The sequence below is a fragment of the Mugil cephalus genome, chromosome 13, assembly GCF_022458985.1.
Source record: "Mugil cephalus isolate CIBA_MC_2020 chromosome 13, CIBA_Mcephalus_1.1, whole genome shotgun sequence".
NCBI classification, from domain to species: domain Eukaryota; kingdom Metazoa; phylum Chordata; class Actinopteri; order Mugiliformes; family Mugilidae; genus Mugil; species Mugil cephalus.
This window is the reverse complement of record NC_061782.1, coordinates 1,621,916-1,645,615: the sequence shown is the minus strand read 5'-3', so window position 1 is coordinate 1,645,615 and position 23,700 is coordinate 1,621,916. Positions and strand designations below refer to the sequence as shown.

At 42.3% G+C, this 23,700-nt stretch overlaps 1 protein-coding gene across 1 annotated transcript in view; it reads left to right on the top strand.

Moving 5' to 3' along the window:
• hectd2 (HECT domain containing 2) overlaps nt 1–23,700 on the top strand; it is a 46,022-nt gene that overhangs the window by 3,722 nt on the left and 18,600 nt on the right. Inside the window, exons 2-13 of the mRNA XM_047602607.1 lie at nt 3,988–4,123; nt 9,791–9,929; nt 10,004–10,106; nt 10,289–10,378; nt 11,548–11,612; nt 11,942–11,987; nt 15,486–15,595; nt 16,993–17,141; nt 17,239–17,362; nt 18,630–18,726; nt 18,808–18,915; nt 20,270–20,402. Coding sequence (XP_047458563.1) covers nt 3,988–4,123; nt 9,791–9,929; nt 10,004–10,106; nt 10,289–10,378; nt 11,548–11,612; nt 11,942–11,987; nt 15,486–15,595; nt 16,993–17,141; nt 17,239–17,362; nt 18,630–18,726; nt 18,808–18,915; nt 20,270–20,402 — 1,300 coding nt within the window. The remainder of the gene's footprint in view (nt 1–3,987; nt 4,124–9,790; nt 9,930–10,003; nt 10,107–10,288; nt 10,379–11,547; nt 11,613–11,941; nt 11,988–15,485; nt 15,596–16,992; nt 17,142–17,238; nt 17,363–18,629; nt 18,727–18,807; nt 18,916–20,269; nt 20,403–23,700) is intronic.

Genomic DNA, 23,700 nt, shown 5'->3' with positions numbered 1-23,700 from the left:
TGGACGTGGACACACTGGGATTTAACTGTGCACATTTAGACTTAGACTTTAATGATCCACAGGGGAAATTGCTTGGTCATAGTAGCACAGCTGGATGGAGTTTGGTATTAAAGACGTTCTGGAGCCGAGTCAGTCTGCTGGAGAATGAGCTCCTCTGTCCCTCTAATGTTTGGTGTAGTGGATGGGATGGATTTATCCAGTGTCCTCCACCACAAAGAACACGTCAGATCAAGTCCAGATACCTGAATGTGGACAAATTAGACTTAGGCTTTAATGATCCACAAGGGAAATTGTGCATCATTCGGATCAATTTGTTGATCCTACTCACGTCTGTTTTTGCTGCTGCTACTCCCCCAACAAACCACAGCAGAGTACAGACTGGCAGAAAGACTCTAGTAACTCACTGCACACATTGAAAGACCTCAGAAAGTAGAGTCTACTCAGGCGTTTCTCGTACACAGCATCAGTCACTACGTTTACATGCACGTAAAAAAACATCAACTTAATCCGACTTTAACTGGACAACTTAAGTGCACGTAAACACGTTACTCCAAATAAAATCAGAAATCTTCTTATCTGATTAACACACCTTGATCATTAGACTGGAAATAGATTTTCTCCAGCATGTATACGCTTAATTGGGCTTTAACTGGACAACGTGTGTGTTCATGCTCCACAAACGACTCTTGTTTATTATATGATGTCATAGGTCAACCAGAAAATGGACCGTATTAAGACACATATCGCCACCTAGTGTGGAGGAGGAGGACATGTTCCCGTCAGTTATTCGATTTTCTCTGCTGCATGTAAACTGGGACAAGGACGACGTTCAAGTAGAATTTAAAGTGTAGCTCCATTAAGATGCGTGTAAATGCATGAATAAATGTTGTGTTGTTGGTGTCCCAGGTTGTGTTTCACAGGTGTCATCATGTACACTGTGTTTCATATTCCTGAATGACCGTCCTCCAGAACCCAAAGTTCACGGTGAAAACTTGAACTCCCAAATACGCAAATCTCAAGAAGCATTGATAAACACCTGTAGCATCATACCGTAGCATGCTAGCGTGCTAATTAGTGGAAAACTGTGCAGGCCCAGAAGTGATGGGTACATTTTTTCTGTATTAATCATAACCCAAAGAAGCATCATCAGACATTAGTCCACTGCAGGTTCCTCAACAAATATTAATACGCTGAAAAACACTAGAATTTTATTCATGTAGCTTCATAAACAGAAGTGATACATTTTCTTCTGATACAGTATCGATTTTGAACGACAAGGTGTTGCTGCAGCGCCACCTTGCTCTGTGGCGTTTCCTGTGGTGGTGAGAGCGGCAGTGGAAGACGTGGACAGAAAAGTAGCAGAAGCGAAACTTGAAACGCCTTCAAAATTTAAAGCAGACGTTTGGAGGCTCTTTGGCTTTTAAACGGAAGAAGGAACTAATGAGCTGGACTTAGGGTACGTGGTTTGCATTCGCAAGAAACTTGATCCACTTTTTCTGGAAAGTGCAATAAATTGAAAATAGATCACTTGAATTAATATTGTTTTTTGATGCAATCTGATTTACATATATATAACTTGTATTTTAAGTTGCATTTAAAATGCAAAAAATCGTGACTCAAGTATGAATTTATCTTTTAATTCAGCACAAACATCATTTTACATTATGTGTATGTTTCCAGACTGATTCAAATCAGCTCATTTTGAACTAGACTGCAAACGTTTCCCTGTGTGTAACTTCCTTTCATTGACTCCCTGTAGAATGATGTAGAATTTTAAAGCCTCCTCCGTACATACGAGGCCCCAGCGCCGTCTTATCTCCAACACCTCATAGCACCAGGTCATCTCGATAGATCAAAAAGTAGAATGGGAGGCACAGCCTTCAGCTACCAGGACCAGCTTTTAGCCATTCTCCAAGTTACCTCCCAGTGTTTCCTTAATAATAAAAGGGCAAAAACACATCCAAACCAAGCGGGAAGAGAGAGAGAGTGCATTATGGGAAGTCCCGGCATAAATAAGGAATGGTTAAAAGTACGACGAGGTGTTTGAGACAAGGTGGAGATAAGAGTTTGTGGTTAGGGAGGAGGATTTTAAATAAATTTTACAGGAAGCTAAACACTGGGACGAGCTGGGTGTAATAATTTAAATCCTCACAAACCTGAATCAGTCTGGAAACACATCCATAATTCAACCTGATGTTTGTGCTCAATTAAAAGATAAATTCATCCTGGAGGAACTTTGACACCTGAGACATTTTAATTAAAACTACAAATGTTAACGTCCCGAGAAAAAGTCAGAGGACGGACGAAGTGAGCAGGACTCGTAATCCTTAAAACATGGAGAGTTATTTGAGTGTGGAGAAAAGACTCAATGCTCCCAACTCCCTCGTCTTCCAGCTGAACCTCACGTGTCGATGTCACAGCTGTGGCTCCTTTTCTTCTTCATGGATGTCGTCTCGTGTGCAGATCAGCCACAGTTTGTTTGATCCGGCCTCAATGAGGAAGCCGTCGTATTTCATTAAGGCCGCGCCGCGTGCGACCAAAGAGATGAAAGCCATCGTGTTCCCGGCTGCTGCTTGTGTGTCCACGTCCAGGCTTTTACGTTTTATTTGTGTGTGTTTCAGTGCAGACGTGAATATGGAAACAGTGAGAACGTTGTCGCTCTAATCAGTTTGGAAACGGTTTCGCTTTGAGCTGCAGATGAACCGTCCTCCTGCTGGTGTGTGTGGTCTTATCTGTAAAGGAGGAGGAGGGAGTTAACCTTTTCCAGGGTTAAAACCTGTTCAGGTCTGGTTTCAGGGCAACGATTAGAGGTGGAGATGATTAGTGTTGCCACAGACTGAATGATGTCAATGGAAGGTCCTCACAGAGATGGAAACGTGAGTGTGTTTGTCATCTGTCAGGAGCGGCTGCTGAGCATCTGTTGGCCTCCTCCACCTCCTCCTCCTCCTCCTCCTCCTCCTACCTCTCATCCCTGCTCCTCCTCCTCCTCCTCCTCCTGCTCCTCCTCCTCCTCCTCCTCCACCTCCTCTTCCTTCCACCTCTCATCCCTCCTCTTCCTCCGTCCTCTCTACTCGTCTACTCTTTTTAATTTCCGTCTCTTCTCCCACTTCCTGTCCTCTTTCTCATCCAATCCTCCTCTGGCTTTTTCTTTCATTCCTTATCTTTTCCCTCTCTTTAATTTCGCATGCATCCCCTCCTCCCCCCTCCTCCATCTTTATTCCCTCTCTCCGTCTCGTCTGCAGCTCTCAGGGACCTTAAACTCATCAGAGGAGCCGCGGGTGATTCATCACGGAGAACACTTTTAGTAAATGTTTTGTTCCTCTGTTCGGTCCTGGTCGTGTTCTCATTGTCTGTTCATGCGGCTGAAAGCCTGGATTTATTTAACTGGCTCACGTTGTGCAGAGAAACCTCAGAGTTGGTTTAGTGAGTTTATTGGTCAGCTCTGGGAGATGGTAGCAGCTCTTTTGTTGAAGTGTTAAAGCTTTTACTCACTCTGAACTGCAGTAGCCGACATTTAATTCTATGTTTATAGCTGCTGGTTGTGATCGGATCTTCATTTAACCTTTATATTAACCAGATTTATTGATTGCATGCTGCAGAAAAGTTTCCTCTCTTGAGAAACTCCCTTCACTTGGAGTCTGAGATGAGCTGCTCGGGTTCTGATGAGGTCACAGTGAACTCATCTTCTGAACGCGTTGGATTTATGATCTAATTATGACCTAATGTTGCACAAATGTCTCATAAGATAAAATGGTGACATGTGAAGTTCTAACATTCTGCAAAGACTTCTGCAAACATCTTCTGGTTTTTCGTTTGCGACATAATAAAGTTTAGATGTCTTCAGTGTTTATCTACGATGCAGAAGCTGTGTCCAAATGTCCGACTGCTACTGTTCATGTGCATGTTAAAACAAAAAAATAAATAAATAAGTGAAAATGATGTAGACTACAGAAAGAGAAGCTGAACGTCTTCTTCTCTGCTCTTCAGGGTTTGGGGCGAGGAGCCAAGCAGCCGTTTCCGTCCCTGGGAACCTTCATCTCCACGCTGAGCCAGAGGAGGGACGCAGGGGGGCGGGGCTTAGCCGGCAGCTTCACCCTGACCGGCATGGCGGGGCTCCGACACGGTGAGTTCACAACCAGCCGTGCAGGACGGCGCTCTCTGTGGGGAACTGATCAGCCAATCAGATCGCATGGGGGCGTGGCTTTATGTGGCCATGGGTTTGATTGGACGGAGGATTATCCACAAGTGATGTTCGATAAGTTCCTTTCCGATCTGATACTGAGTAAAGTTCAGGCTGCATTTGCCTTGTCTAGTTGAGTTATTTTTTGAATATTTATCTTTTGCACTGACGGGAGAGCTGTACCTCAATTTCGTTGTGCAATGTATATTGTTATATGCTACCGTGCAATGACAATAAAGACTCTAATCTAATAAAATCTAATCTAAATACGCCCTAATGTGTCTGTAAAGCCAAATAAAAGTAGTGCATCTAAAATCATAGCTTCATAGAGAACACAAGACATCAGAGTCATTTATTTATTTGTTTTAAACTCTGAAGTATATCGAGGTAGTGGCCTCATTTACTATATAGTCGAGATAACACAACAACAGAATGTGTGAAAATCTTTCAAACACTAAAAGAGAAACAAGTAAAATAATTAGACGATTAAAATAAATGATTGTTTAACTGTTAAGAACGACTATAAAATGAAACCTTTCATCTTAATCCTGACCCTGTTCTCTCCTCTTCTGTCCTCCTCATCATAAATGTCTCGTATTCTGTGTTGTGCTTTAACCTGAGGTGTTTCACAAGGTTTGTTGTGTTGCCACAACTCAGCAGTTCAGTTACTTTCCACTGTGTTCCTACATTATCGATATTTCGGTATCGATCAGTAAATCACTAATATCAGTTGCTGCAGAGATATTTTTATTTTCAGTATCGGTTGAAACACGTCCCAGAATAAAATGTTCTGAAACCAGATAAGAAGTGAGATGACACAGACATCCCAGACATAGCTGAGGTCGAGATTTAGGACTCAAAAAAAAAAAAAAAGGAAACATGTTTTAATGATAAGGGTCAGATCTGGGCCTATTTGAACACATTCTTCTTTCACTTTCGAACATTAAAAACATGTTTTTGCAGGAAAAAACTAATTAAACTCCAAACTAACACGAGCTTTGTTTGACATCCAGCTTTCAGGACAGTTTTTCTGCCACTCCCTGTGAAATCTCCAATGAGACGACACTGGACTCAAACATTCTCACAGCAGGGAACTGTTTTATGCTTCTCTAACAACTGAAACGTGCTTGGATGGAGGCTGTGCACAAGAATGTTTATTTCGGTTTTAGCTTTGTTGCAGCTCATTCTGTTTCACTTAGACCTGTTGTCTTCGTGGATTCTGTAAGGAGACACTTTTGTCTCGTTAACAAAGGGTCAGCACACGTGTTTATTTATTCTTATTAACTTTTCTAGTTTGATGTGACATGAAAATTTAACAATGTCACAAGTACACATTTGAGGACGATGGGATTTCATCGTTTCCAGTTTTATATTTTTGTTCACATTGCTGACTTAAATTGTAATATACAGTGAAATAATCCCTGTGTCCACAAAATTTCTTTCAAAAACTACTTCCAGTTCAAAGATGTTTTTTTTTTTATACCAAATACCTAAAGATCTTACTCTTATCTTAATCCTCCGGAGTCAACGGATGCACCGATGTGTCCAAATCACATGACCAATTTAAGGCGTAGCAGCAAGACGCAGCATCACTGAATCTCAGTTTCAACTTTTAGGCCAAGTAAAACTAGACTTTTTATTTTCCCGTCACGTTGGTGCACGGGGCAAAACGCTAGCCAGCTTCAAATGCTCGAAAACAAAAAAAAAAAAAACAAAAAATGTTACCCCCGTTGGTGGAAAGGTGCATCCGCTCCACTAATCAGAAAATGATGTGTCAAAAATGTGTGATGCATTTCCTGCATTTTAATGGAAATAGTTATAAACATCTTTGCTGTTTGCTAAATTTACACATAAGCTTTTGAAATTTACACTTTAGATTTGCATTCTGAGTTCGTTAAACATGAAAAATCAAACTTTTTCCTACTGGGATTTGATGGTTTTGTTCTGCTTGGGTCTCAGGAGGTTAAAAGTCTAATAAAACCTCGTCGTGTGCGCAGGTGAAGTAGTTTTGCAGCCGTGTTGGCTTCTGAGCAGACGTTAGCAGCGTTCCTGTCGGTTCATCGCCTGCCTTTGTTCTCTCAGACTCGCCCTCCATCTCCGTCTCGTCTGCGATGTAATGATGTGTTACTTCCTCTGTTTACAGTACCGCTGGATGTATGCACTCAGTCTCTGTTTACGCTCCGAGGGGACGAAAACTCGGATCCAAAATGGAAGGTTTATGAAAGAGGGAAAGCTCTTGGTGACTGTTGGTTGGTTTTAAACTTTTAACTGGATGCAGCCAGTCTCCCGTCGTCTGAGCAGATCCTGTCAGGCTCCGGCGCGAGTCTGAGCTTAAGCTTCTTGACTCGGATTGAGAAGAAAGCGGCTCTGAAGCAGCGATGGTGAGGATGTTGTTTTGACATTAAAGCCTCTTCCCGTTAAAGGCGAGGTTATTTCTGACTGCCGTGAGAACAGAGACCCAGCGGAGCGCTCACCAGCCCACTTTGTCACCACGGCTACTGATGCCAGAATAATTATGCAAACCTCCACCCCAAATGAAAACCATATGAAAGCGAAAACACTCACTCACACACACACATAGAGATACTGCAGCATTCCTCGGGCCCGTTACAGCCGTCCGGCCCGCTGGATAATCATCCGCAATTTGCTGTTTCATCTGTAAAGTATTACAGAAGGTTTATATTTCCTTTTTAATATTGTCAAATATGGTTTGCTGTGCTGAGGCTGAGCTGAGAGAGGCAGAGATTCAGTTCAGGATCAGAAAGCTGACACCTTTTTTGGGAAAACTCTGGCAGGAAGGCGCAGAAAATAATTCGTAATAACTTTATCAGTGGATGTGGTTTAGAAGAGATCTTGTTCCCCCTTAAAAAATATGCAGAGCATTAATTGCATATTCAGAGGAGCGTAGAGGGTGTGCTAAACTCTGCTCCATTCATTAAACCTGAGCAGGAATAATAGCAGGATGACACTCGGCCACGCTTCGCTCCTCATCAAAGACATCAAGGTGTAGCAGCTGAAAGATGGAGGAGAGGAGGAGGACCTGGATGACCCTTGAGATTAAAGGCTGCCATGGCAACGTGTGATAATTAGGATGCTGTGAAGAAGTTGTCTTCTTTTGTTGCGTCTCTCCGTTCAATCCTTACGTCCATAAATATCTTGCTTCTTATCGTAGTAACTTGTTAAGGGAACGTTCAAAGAGGCTCAGGTTTTGGTGCAGTGAACTCATGAATTTATAGAATCTTCCACAAATATAAGATAAAATGATAAAAAATTTGAATGTTCTTTTATCCAAGGCCTTAAAGTCGTCTCTGCATGTGCAGTAGAGCCCAGTATGGCCTGACCACGTTTTATTTTTACCTGGGCACTGATTCTGCTCCACTAAAGGTCTGCCGGGCCAATCAGATCGCCTGGGGGCGGGGCTTAACGTGGTGATGGACAGAAGACTAATCATAGTCATGCGTGTCATCTGAACCAAATTAAATGGCTGAATCACAGTCATTTTTCTGCAGCTTCCTGCAAAAACAACCATCAGAAAAAATAAAAAAACTCTCTTTCAACCAGTGTTTGATGCATGGTCCGGATTTGCATGGTCACGAGAAGATGATTCCTCGTATTTATATACAAATTACAGTGTATTTACCCATGTAATTTTATTCATTACTGCTTCAAGCTGTTGTCATTGCAGCTATTGGATGTTAATTCCCGTTTAAGTTTTTAAACCTTTTTTGTGTATTTTAAATAGTTTGAACTGGATAGATGATGAAGTCAGTCACAGACCACGTGATCATTGCTTCTCTTATTATTTTATTTTGAAAGTCTAATTTGGGTTGCACAGCTTTTCCATTTTCTTACGCTTTTATTTTTGTACTTGTCTAAGTGCTTTTCTTGTACCACTGAGCAAAGTGACCAAATTCCTTGTATGTGCACACATACTTTGATTTAAATTTGAAAATGAATGCATATTCCATATTCCCTGAAAATTCTCACTCCAAAGTGAGATGTCCTGTAGCTTCTGTGGGACCTGGAGGACGTAGAGGACAGTCACAGACGGACCTTGATATCACACCTGTTCACCGCGTCCTTCATTCGTCCGTCCGCCTCCGTGCTTTGTATCCCTTCTTTTTATCTTCAGCTTGAGCAATCGGTCCTCGCCTGCAGAATGAGCACCCACAATGCACCTGGACAGGCCCGCTGCAGGACTATTGTTCCAGTGGAGACGGAGACAATAGGAGGCCAATTATTGTGAATGGATGGGTGACCAGGAGAGTGGGAGGACGGGAGGACGGGTGAATGTGTGCGTCTGCACCGTGGCGTCGTGGTGCAGCCTGGACTCTGTGATTACACACTGATTGGGGTGAACAGCTGTTATTTGTATGAGTGTGTCTGGAAGCAACAATAACAGTGACGTCTCTTTCTCAGTTTGGCCGTCTTCTTTCATTATTCTCCGGTTTCCAGATCTGCTTTTGCTGTTGCATCATTTTCTTTCTCCATATATCCGTTAAATCTCTGCACAGCCACAGATCTGTGAGCCGTTGTTGTTTTTATAAATGTTCAGGGATCCTTGATTGTTTTTCTGATTCTAGATTCAAGTCTCGTGTGTTGTCTGTGTTAATAATATAATATAATATGTGTTGGCAAGACACACGTAATAACTACTAGATATGTATCTGCTGCTGCTCTTTTTCACTACGGGATACAAAAAGATAATAAAAGCAGAAGATGCACAGGACCAGGACTGTGAATGTACAATGTTACTGATATAATAAACTCCTAAAAGACATCAGAGTGCATATAAATCTTGGCTGGCTGTTGGCAAGAGATAGATTACTTTATTCATTACTAATATTCAAAAGAGACGGATACACAAGTTCTATATAAAAACTTTACCAGAGCTCAGACAATCATAGTTATAGCACAAGACATCACACTACTAGAGGCTCTTTTTCACTTCCAAAAATAAAAACAAACTAAAGTAAAAGAACGGTAATGTACAGAGCTATGTGTGCATGGAACTCTTAAAGGAATTCAAATGGTTACTAAAGAAACATTTCATAAAAAGATACATATAAAACTATTTAATTATTATTTAGAGGATATTAGTTCATTAAAAACGGTTTCCCAACAGAACACTGAAATGTGACAAGACGGTTTAAATGTTATTCACTTCTCCTCTTCTTCCTGGCTGATTGGTGTATACCCCTTCTTTAGTCCATATAAATTGGAAGGCTAACTACCAAGCTTACTTGGGGGAAAAAAATACGTAAATGTCACTTCTGTCCATGGCCACATTAAGCTCTGCCCCCAACCAATCTGATAGGTCCTGGAGATCTTTGCTGGAGCAGAATCAGATCCCAACAGAGAGACTTCAGATCAATGTTACACCACAAACTCTCTGCTGTCCCTCAAGCAAAAAGGGGATCTGGTCTAGGTGGGTGCATCCACATGAATAAATGTCAGGTCCAAAAGTTTCCCAGCAGAACATTGAATTGCCACAAGATGGTTTAAATGTTATTCACTTCTCCTGTTAGTGGTCATAATGTTGTGGCTGATTGTGCACTTTGCAGTACTGTTGACCTAATGAACTAATGACGTGTTTGTGTTCTCCTGCAGGGAGGGAGCTGCCTCCGATCTGCAGCGACGTTCGTCAGAAGCAGCGGTTCTCCATCGACACCCTGCCCCCGGAGGTGAAAGCCCCGTTCCCCTCGGACCCCGTCATCCCCCTACGCACCAAGACCACCAAAGAGTTCCAGTGAGTCCCTGATCCTCGGAACGATACAGCCGTCGGCCTGTCGGATGAATGCATGTGTGTTTGTGTTGCCTCAGGGAAGACGTGGAGCGTGCTGTCCAAACCGGCGACTGGAGGGAGGTCCGAGAGTTCTACCTGACCACCTTCGACTCCTTCATAGAAATCAACGCTGCCTTCAAGGTACAACACGCAAACACAAAACTACGCCGGCTCTCGGCCAAACGCCTGTTGTGTTTTAAATGCTGCTAAAGTTCCACCAGACGCCGTAACCGTTTTACGATGGGAAAGAACTTTTTCTCAGTTGTTTTCTCTCACGCTCCCTCCTCGTGTTTCTCCCCGTTCACTTTCCCTCGTTTTTCCAGCGAGAGGCGAATGGATTGTTCAACACAATAGAAGACTCGGGAGTCAACGCCAAGTTTGTCAACGCTGTTTATGATGCGCTGCTCAGCACAGTAAGCAAGATACTCACAGAAGGATTTATTCATTATTTACCAGACCATCAATTGTCTTATTGTGACATGAAGTCTGTAAATGAGTTTATAGCCTCTTTGTAAGTCTGCATATGTTACATAAAACTTGAGTTGTTGAGCTGCCGTGGTCATTAATGACATCCATAACCACCAACAGTTCAGTCAAGTCAGCGAATGGAAAAGCTGCAGAGGATCTTTTAAACAAAAAAACTAAAAGATTTAAAGTTAACATTTGTCCTGAGGGATCTGATCTCTAGTGTCCAGCTTTAAGTCCAGGTGTGAACACATGTGGAGGTGGTCTAGGACCCGTGTGACCTCATTCCCTTGGTTAGGGAGTAGACTTCCTACTCAGCAGAAGAGGAGTTGGACTCATTCATTCATCCACTGGTAGAAATGAACCTGAATCAGTGACGTCTGTTCATTAGTGACGAGTCTTTTACAAGATTCTGGACCTGGAGCTGAGAATGAAACTAAAATCTCTTTATTGGCCAAATGTACAATATACACATGAATTTTACCTGGTGTATCAGCGCCACATAACAATAAATTAAAGAAAAAACTTAGCAAGAAAGAAGTAAAAACTATATATACCATTTGGAAAGATACAGAACTGGAAATATACATGTGATGCACTAATCTGAACTAGAATCAATGCTGAGTCTTTGTATCTAGAGTAAATTAGAACTTTCCAGCTTGTAGAGAGGTTATACAGATATTTATACCATCTGTTCCTGGTTCTGATCCAGTGGTAGGTAGAGATCCGTTAGAGACAGCAGCTGATAGAATATTCTACTGTGTCTGTGCTTATTTACAAACCGAGATCAGACCTCAAGTTCTGGCTAGGGACGCATGCAGAGACACATTGTAAGAAACTCTTGTAGAACATTGAACAACTTTAATAGACGCGTTCCCGTCCTAATCATGGTCATCCACTGCAAACAACGCTTTAAATAATGCATGAAGTAAACACAGTTTTAACATTTTAATGCCAGGTGTGACCACCTGTGGTACCTAAAGCTGGACAGATGTTAACGTCCTTGGCTAAAAATGTGGTGCCGTGCTTTGGTTTCTCTTTGCGGGTCGCCGACATTCAGGGATGTTGATTCAACCTTCTGTTTTGGACACTGACCATGTTTTGGTTGCGTGTCCAGCCTCAGGACATCCAGAAGTCGGTGCTGAAAGGGATCATCAACAGCCTGCTGAGGGAGTGGAAAGGGTGAGACGAACTCCTGTGACACTCCCGTGAACTCTGCACCAACACAAAGTCACGAGGATCTCTCGTTAAAGAGGATTCATAGTGAAACGCATCTGATTTCTAAGCTAAGTTTGATTCAATGTAGCCGTTTAGCTTCGAGGAATACTTTAGTGAATTTGCTTGATCTTCTAGAGTTACATGAAGAAAGAATCTCCGTGTTTGTCCAGTGCAGCTCCTGAATCCGTTTAATCTGGCATGGCTCACAGAGGAATCTCGTCTGCATTGCTTTTGTTGTTTTTGTTTTGCAGTGTCTCATTGACTTTCTGACTTTCGCTCTGTTCTGTTTTCAGACCTCGGACAAAAGACGACCTGCGAGCCTATTTCATTCTCGTTCAGGTGAGATAAATTGAGACACAGTTAAAATGTCACAGTCACGACATAATAAACTCAAACTTGAGATTAACTCCAGAAATGAACTCTGCTCAAACAGAAACTGTTTCTGGGTTTTTGAGCCACCTTTGCATTGTGGGAAATTAGGAACTTGTGGCACAAATCCAAAGTACGACAAGTATCACTTTGAGGAATATGGATTTCAATGGACCCCCTGCATCATCTCCAGTGAAATGACAAAAAAAAAGTGTTTCCATTGAACTTTAGAGATCAACTTTTATATCGATATGTCTGAAAAACCAATTGCCAGTTTTGCACATTTCTGAGGGAAATGGAAATGCAGCAGTTGTGAGAGTCTTTCCATTTTGTTCCTAAATCTGGATCCTGTCCCCAAGTCAACAACCAGCTGCTCACGGTTCTGGTCCAGTGGTGAGGTAAAGGTTCCATTAAAAAGGGGCATCCAGTGCTTTTGTTTCTCTTTGCGGGTCGCTGACATTCAGAGCTGTTGATTCAGCCTTCTGTTCTGGACACAGCACATGTTTTGATTGTGTGTTCTAGCCTCAGGACTCTGGAGCAGACGTTTAAATCTAAAGCGACTCTGTCCGTGCTGCCGAACTGACGAACGCTGTCAGAATCAATATTTACAACAATGAAGCGTCCGCCTGCTTCTCCTTTATATCTGCGGTTCTCTATATCCTCGTGCTGTGCGTCTGCAGTCAAACCAGCTGGGTTACAGGTGGCTTAGATTTGTGAAGCTGAATCTGATCCTAAATATTAACACGAGCCTGATTCTGCGGGTCAGATCAGGACTTCTTCTCTTATCCCGACGTAACGGAGCAACAGTTTTTATTCCCGCTTTCCCTTTTTGGGTCTTTTTGGCTCTTCTTATCAATGCTTTTTCTTGTACAAGCTCTCTTTTCATTTACGTGACTCACTTAAATGCAGTCTTCTCTTTCTCCCTCCAGTCTGATTGCCATATATGGTTTTGGGGAATTAGAATCAGATAAAGACGGGAATTTACTGTAGTTCTATGCTCCATCAGCGCACACACACACACACACACACACACACATATATATATATATATTTTTTTTGTGAGCCAAATTTCAAATTTGACTTTGAGGACTCCTCTTCCAGCTCTCGTGAGAACAACACATACACACAGATACACCCTGGGACTGGGTGAGGTCATGTTGTAGCTGAGTAGCTGAGTTTCCTGTCCGATCATGACTCTCCCTCTTTTAATGGCTCTTCAAGCTACAGCTACTTCTTCTTTCCTGCGTTAAACCCTCGCACGGCCTCAATAGAGCCGTTCTCACTTATGTCATCTGTTGTTGCTTTTATTGCATCCTAGCTGGTATTGTCGAAGTGAAAGTGAGTCATGCTGGAGGGAAAAAAAACAAAACAAAAGAACTACAACTGTTTATATGTGGCTGCATATTTCATCACTCTCTAAGGCAGAGGTGTCAAACTCATTTTAGTTCAGGGTGCACCAGTAACATTATAGCATAATATCCAATAATAAATAACGACAACTCCAGATTTTTTCCACAGAAGTGAATGTTTGCATTTAGAACATGGCTCTCTTGAATTCTCCATTCTGACTCATCATTCACCAGTATTCACTGGTGATTACTTCTCGATGCACACACCCCATTACAGGCAAAATGGAGTATTTTTCTAATATAACATTTAATATATTTGGAGAGGACAAAACGCTGGATTCACGGCTGCACAAGCAACTGGACGAGAGACAGACTGATCAAATTGAAGAGGACAGACATGAAAAAAAAAACACAGCATGTTGCATGGACGTGTTGAGAGACTGGTTGGAGGAGAAGAAAATGGCTTCAGATTTCGACAGCTACGATGCTCAGAGCCTGAATCCTGCGTTCATTTTATGCATCATGCATTGGTACAGAACACCACTGGCAAACCATGCTGTGTTGCTCGCCGGTCTGGGATATCCTGTCACTTTCCTAAGTTTGACATCCACCTCTCTCTGTCCAATTTCATCAATAGAATCAATAGAAACATGCAATTGAACATCAACTATTAGTTAAGGCTAGAATGGGCTAAAGCTGTGGTGATAGCTAGCTAGTGAACATCGAGCTAGCAAGACGCTCATATACACAAAACTGTTTATCAAAGTTATGGTTTCTTTTGTCGAATATTCCTGATGTTGGTGCCTAACTAACGTTAATTAACTTAATGTTAGCTAGCTAGCTAGCTAGCTAATGTGTTCAGGTTAGCTAGCAAACCATAGCTCCTAGCATAGGTCCCAATGCTAGGAGCTCTCTCTAACGTTATGTTCCATCAGTTTAAAGTGGAACACAGCGTCCCAACAGCTAATTTAAACTGATTTTGTTTTCATCTTTGATGTAGCATTTTGTGAATGGACAGCCTGGTCCTGAGGCTGTGCTCCATGGGGATTCTCAGATTTTGACCGGTGTGCTTTTGCTTCGTTGCATATTTTAATATTTTGAATATATCTCTTCACTGCATGCTGTGAAAAGTTTCGCCTTGATCTGGAGGATATCGCGCAGGTATTGCAGGAACCTCTGCCCGCCATGACACTGTGATGAGACCCCGTTGGGTCAAGAGGCTTGTCGGGCTAGCAACAGTAACTAAGGGGGACAGGGTTAGCAACAGTAACTAAGGGGGACAGGGTTAGCAACAGTAACTAAGGGGGGCGCGGTTTTTGCAAGAAAGTATATTCATGCACTTTGTAGATTGATGTTGCCAGATTAGACCCTCTGATGGTTCACTGTGTGAACGTTCAGAGAAGGGTTTTCCAGTTTGTTGACTTTGTTGACTAAATTGTGGACGTTATTGTCCTCAAAGACAGCCTAAACCTGTAGTCATCCTTCTTCCCTGTGTCTCATGCTAACTAATTCTAACCGTCTGTTGCAGAGGGTCTGTGTACTGGATTATTAATTCAGGTTTATTTGAACTGTTGTCTTGTTTTCGTTGCGTTGTCCATCATTTCTCTCTGCGTTACAACCTCCCACTCACTGAGATAATTAATAAAATGGCCGTGATGGAGACCACCAGGGCCGCTGGGAACATTTGTTTTCATCCTCTCGTCCAAATAAATGGGCTGAGTGGGGTTTGTTTTTTGGACTGTTGCAACTTATCAAACTAATAATAATCAGACTGGTTGGGAGGAAAGAGAATTTAAATGGGATTTTAACTTGGTTTTTAATTGTGTTTTTGTTATTTTATTGATTTGCTTTTATGGATGGATGAAAGGATATAGGGATGGATGGATGATAAGTGGATGGATGGATGGATAGATGATTGATGCATGGATGTAGCTGCAGATATTATGTGTGTAATGCTGATTTTGTGGACGTTGTATAGGATAAAAAAGAACATTATTTATTTCTTTTTATTCTTTTTCTGACTGTGTCAGACCGTAGATCTTCATACTGACAGACAGTTCAGACACGGTGTCTTTTAAAATCGGCTTCTCTGATGTGATTCCTCTGTGTGTGTCTGTAGAACCCCCAGTATTCCAGCACCAGCACCTACGTGATCTACGCTCACCTGTTGAGGCAGATCGCTGCTCTGTCTGAGGCCGACCTCCACTTCCTGGTTCACTGGCTCAAAAGGTAGGTCTGTCTTCACGTTGCATTTGTGAGGCTGTTTGTCTTTTGCTGTTTTTTTCTCAATCCAACCTGGGTCTGAGGAGAGAGCGCGTGTCTCCAACAGACTGTAAATTCCCCTGTGAAGAAGAAGATAGGATTTGAAGGTCTTTAAATAACTTTGCGACATAGAGGCAGATTTGGGCCTTGTCATCTGGTCTTTGCAGGAGGGTTAGCCAGTGATTGATAGTGGGATGAGAACATAAATTTGAAGCGTTTCCATCTCTGGCCGGAGACTTTCTCCTCTGGCTAACTTCTTTTTTCTTCTCCTTCTAAATCTCACTCGCAGCACCGAGACTTGATGAATCTCTCTTGTCATTTGGTGGAAAAACCCCAAAATTGAGACAAAATGCAGCCGTTGCGTTCTTCCTCTTCTTCTTGACCGACTTGTTTTTCATCTGCATCTTTTGTTTTTCCTTCTCTGATGTGGCCTCGCTGCTCAGTTTTAATCAAATTCATGTAGTTTTTTTTTTTTTTTATGACTGATCAGGCACAACATTATGACCACCTTCCTAACATTGTATGGCAGTTTATTGGCAGTAAATCATGTGCTTCTGTCAGGGATTAACCTTAAGGTTTAAAAGGAGTGATTGTGCTGCTGGTTAAATGTCATTTTTGTCAGCGAGTGTGAAGCTTTAAGACTTTTTATTTTTGTAGAAAATGACAGATTTCACACGTGGACTCACACTACAGGAGTGTCCAACAAAATGGACGATGTTATTCACTTCTCCTGTCAGTGGTCATAATGTTGTGGCTGATCAGTGTATACCACTTCCTTAGTCCATATAAGTTGAAAGGCAAACTACATAGCTCGCTAGATTTTTAATAACGCTCCATTGGGAATTTGTTAGCATTCGGCGTATTTCCCGAATCAGGTGGAAAAAAATATCCTAAAATGCCACTTCTGTCCATCACCACATTAAGCCACGCCCCCAAGCAACCTGATTGGTCCAGCAGATTTTTGCTGGCGCAGACAAACTCTCGGCTTTCCCTTCAAGTAAAGCAAATTTCACAAAATCTTAATCTGCCGTCCAGTCAGATTTATCTTCTCCTGCTTCTTTACGTCTCTCTCTCAGCCTGAATGAGGAGAATTTGGATTTGTGCTCTTTGTGGTTCTGATTTACGACCAAGCTGCTTCAAATTAGAAGTCTCGTCTAGTTCTGCTCAGATCCAGAAACCAAACCTCTCCATAAACACTGCTATTTCTTTGTAATCCTCTTACAGTGCGAGCGTCTATTCTTATGCATGCAGTATATTTCTGGGGTTGTGGAGCTCACACCGTGCCAGGCTACCAGTATTAACTGTGTGTGTGTGTGTGTGTGTGTGTGTGTGTGTGTGTGTGTGTGTGTGTGTGTGCACGCCAGGCTGTCAGCGAGGCGTTTCAGGCAGCTGGTAGAGCGCCTCCTGCAGTTCATCTCCACCCGCCTGTTCCCTGCCGAACCTGACGAACTTCCTCCTCTGGCCAAGTGCTCCTGGTGGATTCCTTCTGCCACCAAAGTGCTCAGCCTCTTCAGTGAGCACCTTTAACATCTGCCAGCGCATGTCTGTCCTCTGCAGATGATTAGGTTCTTTATTCTTTTTGGCTTTCTTTGTCCCTTTCTTCTCCACAGATGCAGCAAACAGCGTGTCCTCCCCTCCCATCATGCCTTTCACCGACTTCTACAACATCACCCTTGAGCACATTGATTTCATGGAGGAGTACAGGACCTGGCAGAACTACGGCAACTCAAATCGGTCAGAACTGTGTCCTTTTACCTTTTCCATCTGTCTTAAAAACTGTTGCTTACAGACTGTCGTCACATTTAAGTAACATCAGGAGTCCAGGATTTATTTCATCCAAACTGAAAGATAAAACATTTCAACTCTCAAAGGATTTTCCTGATTGAATTGTTGCCACAAACCATGAGCCACTCGGATGTAAAAACAAAAATCTACTAAATAAAGGCAACGATTTGAACAACTACAAGTCCCAGAAGTCTTTGCTGTAAGGAACATCCTCTAACTTCAAAGTCAGGATGAAGTTAGAAGTGTAACCTGTCAGATGGATTCAAAACTTTAAATCAGTTTTGTGCAGATCCTAAATCATCTGATTTCATGTCAGGAAACCCAGGGGCTCATGGGTAACGTAGTATCTACGGTGGTATGACTCAATGTTTCAGAAAAGAAACATTTTATAGTTTGGTTCCATTATCCATTATTATTATGATTATAATAATTAATATAAACTGGATAGTTAGAAAGAAAGCACACAGTGAATACAAAGTATTAAAATATATTATATAAATATATATAAATATATAAGATATGAAAATATAGGCGCAACATTTACATTATGTAAGGAATAATAATACAAAAAGGATATAGTAAAATATGGAATGAACATGAGATTGATATTGTGTGTTTATGTGTAAATATATGTCAGATATTAAGGGTTTGATGCAGATATATAGAGGTAAGTGTATGAAGATTATGTTTAGAAATCCACAAGATTTATAAAATGCTCCAAAACCCAAGTAACATCTAGTTTAATGCAAATTAGTTAAAGTTAAAGTTTTCTTTTCAAATCAATTAAGCCACAAACAAACATAGCTCAAAATAAAGAAACCGTTCCAGATTCCTGGACGTGTCTCTGAGAATCTGCTTCCGAGCAGAGATGAGGTTCCTGCTGCTGCCGTTTATCCAGAACCGTGGAAAGTCTCTCTCAGAAGCCATGAAGTCTGTTTCACGCTGCGTCACGGCTCGTTAACGTCCGATAAAGGAAAGCGATCCAGAGTTTACTGTTGAAACGTCGGCCTGGCTGCTGTGGTGACCGATTCGGCTTGTGAGGCTCCGAGGGTGGAGATTTAATTTCAGAACCTGTTCTTTTGGTTGAAACATGTAATTTAAAAAAAAAAAAAAAAAAAACATCTGAGAACTGGTCAGGAATGTTTTTTTTAGCTTTAAAGCAACAGATTAAAACTTTTCAGGACAATTAAGTTTTCATATTTTTCTCCACTCTCAGGTTTTCTTTCTGTCAGTTTCCCTTCATCCTGTCGACTGTGGTGAAGAAAGCCATCATCCAGAAAGACTCGGAGCAGCAGATGATCAGCCAGGCCAGGGTGAGACACAGATGAGCTTCTCTTTGAAGGAAGAAACGAGGACTGGTTTTAATGGATTCTGTGTGTGGTTGTGTTCCACAGCAAAGCCTGGTCAGTAAGGTTTCTCGCAGGCAGAGAGTGGACATGAACCTCCTGTTTCTCAACATTAAAGTACGACGAGCTCAGCTCCTCAGCGACTCACTGGATGAGGTCAGTTCACAGTCACTGGTTCTGGTTCATCCTGCAGGCGCTCGGTTACAGTGTGCACAGCAGAGATATTTGCATTTTCTCCAGGTACAAATACGGTTTTGAAAAAGTGGTTTATTTCACTATTCATGACAACTGAAGGGGGGGTTGTTCATTTATTTTTTATTAAGGTTTAAAAATTCTGTATAATTGAAGCCGTTCCCGCTTTGAGTGACAGGTAGCCTGAGCTAACAGACTTGACTTTCCTTATCTGGCTTCATGTTTGTTTTAGAGTTGATTTCAAAGTTTTATTCTGGATTTTTAAAATAAAAAGTCAGTTTGCCTGCTCATTAGTGACAGCATCCCCTGGTCAAGGCCATAGGTGAAATTAATATTTTCTTGACAACGATTCATTGAAGTCACCTTGGTTAGTTCTAAAGGACTGGTGGGGAGCTAAAATAGGAGCATCATGTTTTCTTTCCTCAATGAATGATACCTCAAAAAAGAAAACTGGATCCATACATTTTATGGTTGCTAAAACCCACAGATGTTCCTTTAGAACTGAAGAAGCCACTCAGATGAAGTCCAGTTGCCTTTCTTTTAACATTTTTGGATAAACCATTACCTGGATGACTGAGAACCTTCACGGATACATTAAAGGGAGTGTTTTCTATATCTACGGAGCCCTAGAGCTGAGACTGTTCACCTAATAAAGAGCATTATTTGTGGTCTAACCCAATGTGGTGCTGGTCCAGTCCAGTCCAGTTTTCATTTTATTCAACAATAATCATTGTCTAGGCCCAAGAAAACAAGCCGAAACAAAGGAATGGTCGTTCCAAGTAGCAATAACGTCAACTAAATGCTTCCGGAAGCTGCTGATCAGTCGGAGGAATTTTAGCCCTTTTCTCAGAACAGAACGGCTTCAGTTCTGAGATGTTGGTGGGTTTCCTCAGTTCCTAAGTACTAGTGGTGAGTTGGGGTTTTAATGGGAACATCCGTGGGTGTTGCCCACATGAAAACGACGGGACGAGGGAAGGAACTCATCTCGAAGACGCAGACAGATGTCTTGGGTGGAAATTGGAATTTTTTTAGCCCATACTGGGGAGCAATAACAATTTTTTTTAAAATGTGTTGTTAGTGAGACAATTTGTGGAGCGGTAATGCTGGGAGAGGCCGGTGAATATACAGAGCGTCTCATGAGGATTTGCAAGTATTCTTTTAATGTCGTGCATTCATGTGTCAACCTCAAACGCTCCGTCTGACCTAAACCCAACCATAAAGCATGTGTTAATGATATCCCCACTGTCTCTGTCCTTAATGTCCCGGCTGCTTCTTGCAACACTACATAGATCTCTTCTGTCTTTCCCTCCTCGTGTAGTTGACGAGGAAGCGGTGCGACCTGAAGAAGAAGCTGCGGGTGACGTTTGTCGGGGAGGCGGGGCTGGACATGGGCGGCCTGACGAAGGAGTGGTTCCTGCTGCTGGTCCGACAGATCTTCCACACAGACTACGGTCAGACTGGAGTTGATTTTGTTTACAACACAAAGGCTCTCGTTTGTTGTTTGACTCTTCAGTTTCATGCTTCATGCAGAGCTTAAAACACGCCCCACAATGAAATCAAAACGCTGTGATAAGAATTAAGTCTGGCTACTCTACACGGAGCTTTGAGCCTGTGAGTCCGTGAACCTTCAATCTAGAAAAATGGAAAAACTCTCCTTTCAACTGGTCTCCAGGGAGCAGTAGAAATAACAGATAACGTTGAGAATCTGGAGGGTAAATCCAGTTTGATGCAAAGTCGATGGAAAACGAAGCCGCGCTTTATTGAAAAGAAGCGGAAAGAAAATCATATTTTTATTGGATGAAAGTGGAAGGTACGGTTTTATTAGGCGGAGGCCTCGGTGGATGTGCTCCGCGAGTTTTCAGGTCAGAAGCTGCAGCAGCAATAAGTGTCAGATGGCTGAGAGAAGTGGCCACTGTTGGTTTTGGACACTCAGAAATGAACTCTCCTTTCAGATTGGAGGGCTCTTTATTATGACTGTCTTTTTCTCTCAGTTTGTTTCTCAATTCCCATTTTCCCTGCCCTGTCTTTACGGACTGCAATTATCTGTATACGTCTTGTGTTTGTCCGTCTCCTTGTCGACTGTTCTGTCAATGTTTCAAAATCCTTCATCCTGAGTGACACAATTTACGAGAAAACTAACGCAATTTCTTCCCAAGGTCCTACCTCAGGCTGCACTAAACACACCCACACACTCTTTAGGGATTACTAGTATCCATTATTTCATAGATACATTTATAAATCTCATTAAAAACTGTTTCATAATCAACGTGATGGAGTTAATCGTTTAAGCAGAGGAACACACACAGCATCCAACAGGAATATGAGAACCTAATCCACAATGCCAAGGTCCAGTTTAAGAGTTTGTTTTGACATGCACCAAAGTTCTGTAGTAAAACAGCTGTCTCTCTCTTTTTTATGGGTCAGCCGGCTGCTTCACTTAATCTTGTTGGGCTTTAGATCACGGTGGAAACGTTCCTGCACATTCTCGACAGATTTGCAACAAACTCGGACTAAGACTCGAAGTTCCCAGCCTACTGGTTCCTGCTGTAAAGTTAATCTCTCTGAAGAAAAAAGAAATGGGAGATGAGGAGATAGCATGGTTGAACTGTTGTCAGAGGCTATTTGTTATGCTTTTGATGCAATGATAAGGATTTCTAGGAGCATTTCTGCATAAAAATGACTCAAAACATTGGCAGACTTTTCCAGAAGTCATTAAATCAAACACCTAAAACAGAAATATTATCCTTAAGTATTTATCTCTTTGAGGAAATTAGTCATTTGTTTATATTTCTGAGTTATAAAAGTGAGTCCTTGTTTCCAGTTTCTGCTGTGAGCTCCTTGTGACTCAATATTTCTGGTAACAGCTGATGAGTCGGAGGAGTTTGATCAGAACCGTCCAGATCAGAACCAGATGAGTTGTGAGATGTTGGTGGTTTCCTCTCATCAGCTGATGCTCCAACATTTCTACTGGATGAAGGTCAGGACTTTGACTTGTTCCTAAACATTCATCTGGTTCTTCTGGAGAACCACTGGTGTTCTTGGGCTCCTTGTCTTCCTCCATGACCCAGTTTCTCTTCACATTCAGCTCATGGACTCATGTCCTGACATTTTCTTTCAGAGTTCACTGGTAGAATTCACAGTTCATTGGTCTATCAATGATGAGCAGATGCAGCAGAACAGGCCCAAACCAGGACATTAGCGCCCCCATGTTTCATGGAGGGATGAGGTTCTGATGCTGGAATGCAGAGTTGGTTCATCTCCAAACATGACGATGCCCAAACATTTAAACCAAACTATTCTACTCTGGTCTCATCTGTCCACTAAACATTGTCCCACATGTCCTTTGTGGACAGAGAGCAGTGTCTTTGGTTGTTGAGTGGATTCATCAACATGAACATCAGCCAATGTGAGAGAGGCCTTTAGCTGCTTAGAAGTTCCCCTGGGTTCCTCTGGTTCCTCTCCCACTATGATGGAGTGATGTTTGTTGGTGGACCACTCCTGTGGAGGGGAACAGTCGTCTTCAATCTGTCTGACTCTCTGTGGATTATTTGTGGCTTCCAGACTCTTTACAGATGGTTGTGGAACCTTTTCCAGCCTGATGAGCAACAACAACTCTTTTTCTGAGCTCCTCACAAAACTCCTTTGATCTGTTGTCATCACACACTTCAACACAAACATGAGACAAATCCCTGATTTAACCAGAAACTAAACCAGGAACTTAACCAGGAACTCATCACAGTCTCATCACATTCATGGAAACACGTCTGAACACACGGACTCTGATTTCACCTTAAAATTAACTTGGAATCCTAGAGGTTCACCTCACTGATATGTATTATTGACCCATTCTGATGAATAACCAAAACACACAGACATGATTTTTCTATTTCATTAGTTTGTTTGGGTTCTCTTTTGTGAAAATCTGCTTCATTTTCATGTAGAAAATCCCAAAGTGTGCAAAAACCTTTACTCTGTGCTATAAATCCAAATTCAATTTAGATGAAATGTGAGGAAAAGGTTTCTCAATCTTCTCTTCACCGTCGCTCCAATATTTCCTCCAACCACAAGAAACCTTCTCACGTCATGTCGAGTTAAAATGCTTTTTCAAATATTTACACAAGTTTCCTCGAGATTAGCAATGCAGCCGTCCCAGTTCGGCACAATAGAATCTGCAAATACAGATAGTTGAATGAAAACCAAGCGAACATCAGCCCGAGCTTCTGTGCCTCCTGCTCCGTCTCCCTCTCTCTCTGGTTGAGTTGTTCTTTCCATCGTTGTTCCATCCTTTCCGCGGTCGTCTGTGTTTTTCGGTGCCAGGGGACGTCGGCCCAAAGCAACACACTCAATGAAAGCTGTGTTCCCCTCATTAGCAGCGCGGGGAAAGCCCCGGCTCCGTCCCACAGTCGGCCTTTTATGCCGGAGGTGGAGCGGTGTCGGTTTCTGAGCCCGGTGGATGTGAGCGGTCCAGATGTCAGAACAGACGGCTGCTGTTCCTCTCAGTCAGAGCTGGAAAAGCTGCCGTCGACTTCATTCTGCTCAACAACCTGCTCGTTATCCGTTTTATCGCTCCGACAGTTTAAGACACTGTGGCCGTCAATGAGGTGTTGACAGGTGATGTGGAGAGAAAACAAACAGCTGAGCAACGATGATGAGTTTTAGTCCTCGTGAGTTCTTCGGTGCTCTGGTCGTCACATACTTCCTTTCTTAGGTTTTGCTCCTTTTAAGTGGTTCTTTTTCCATCTTGTTTCA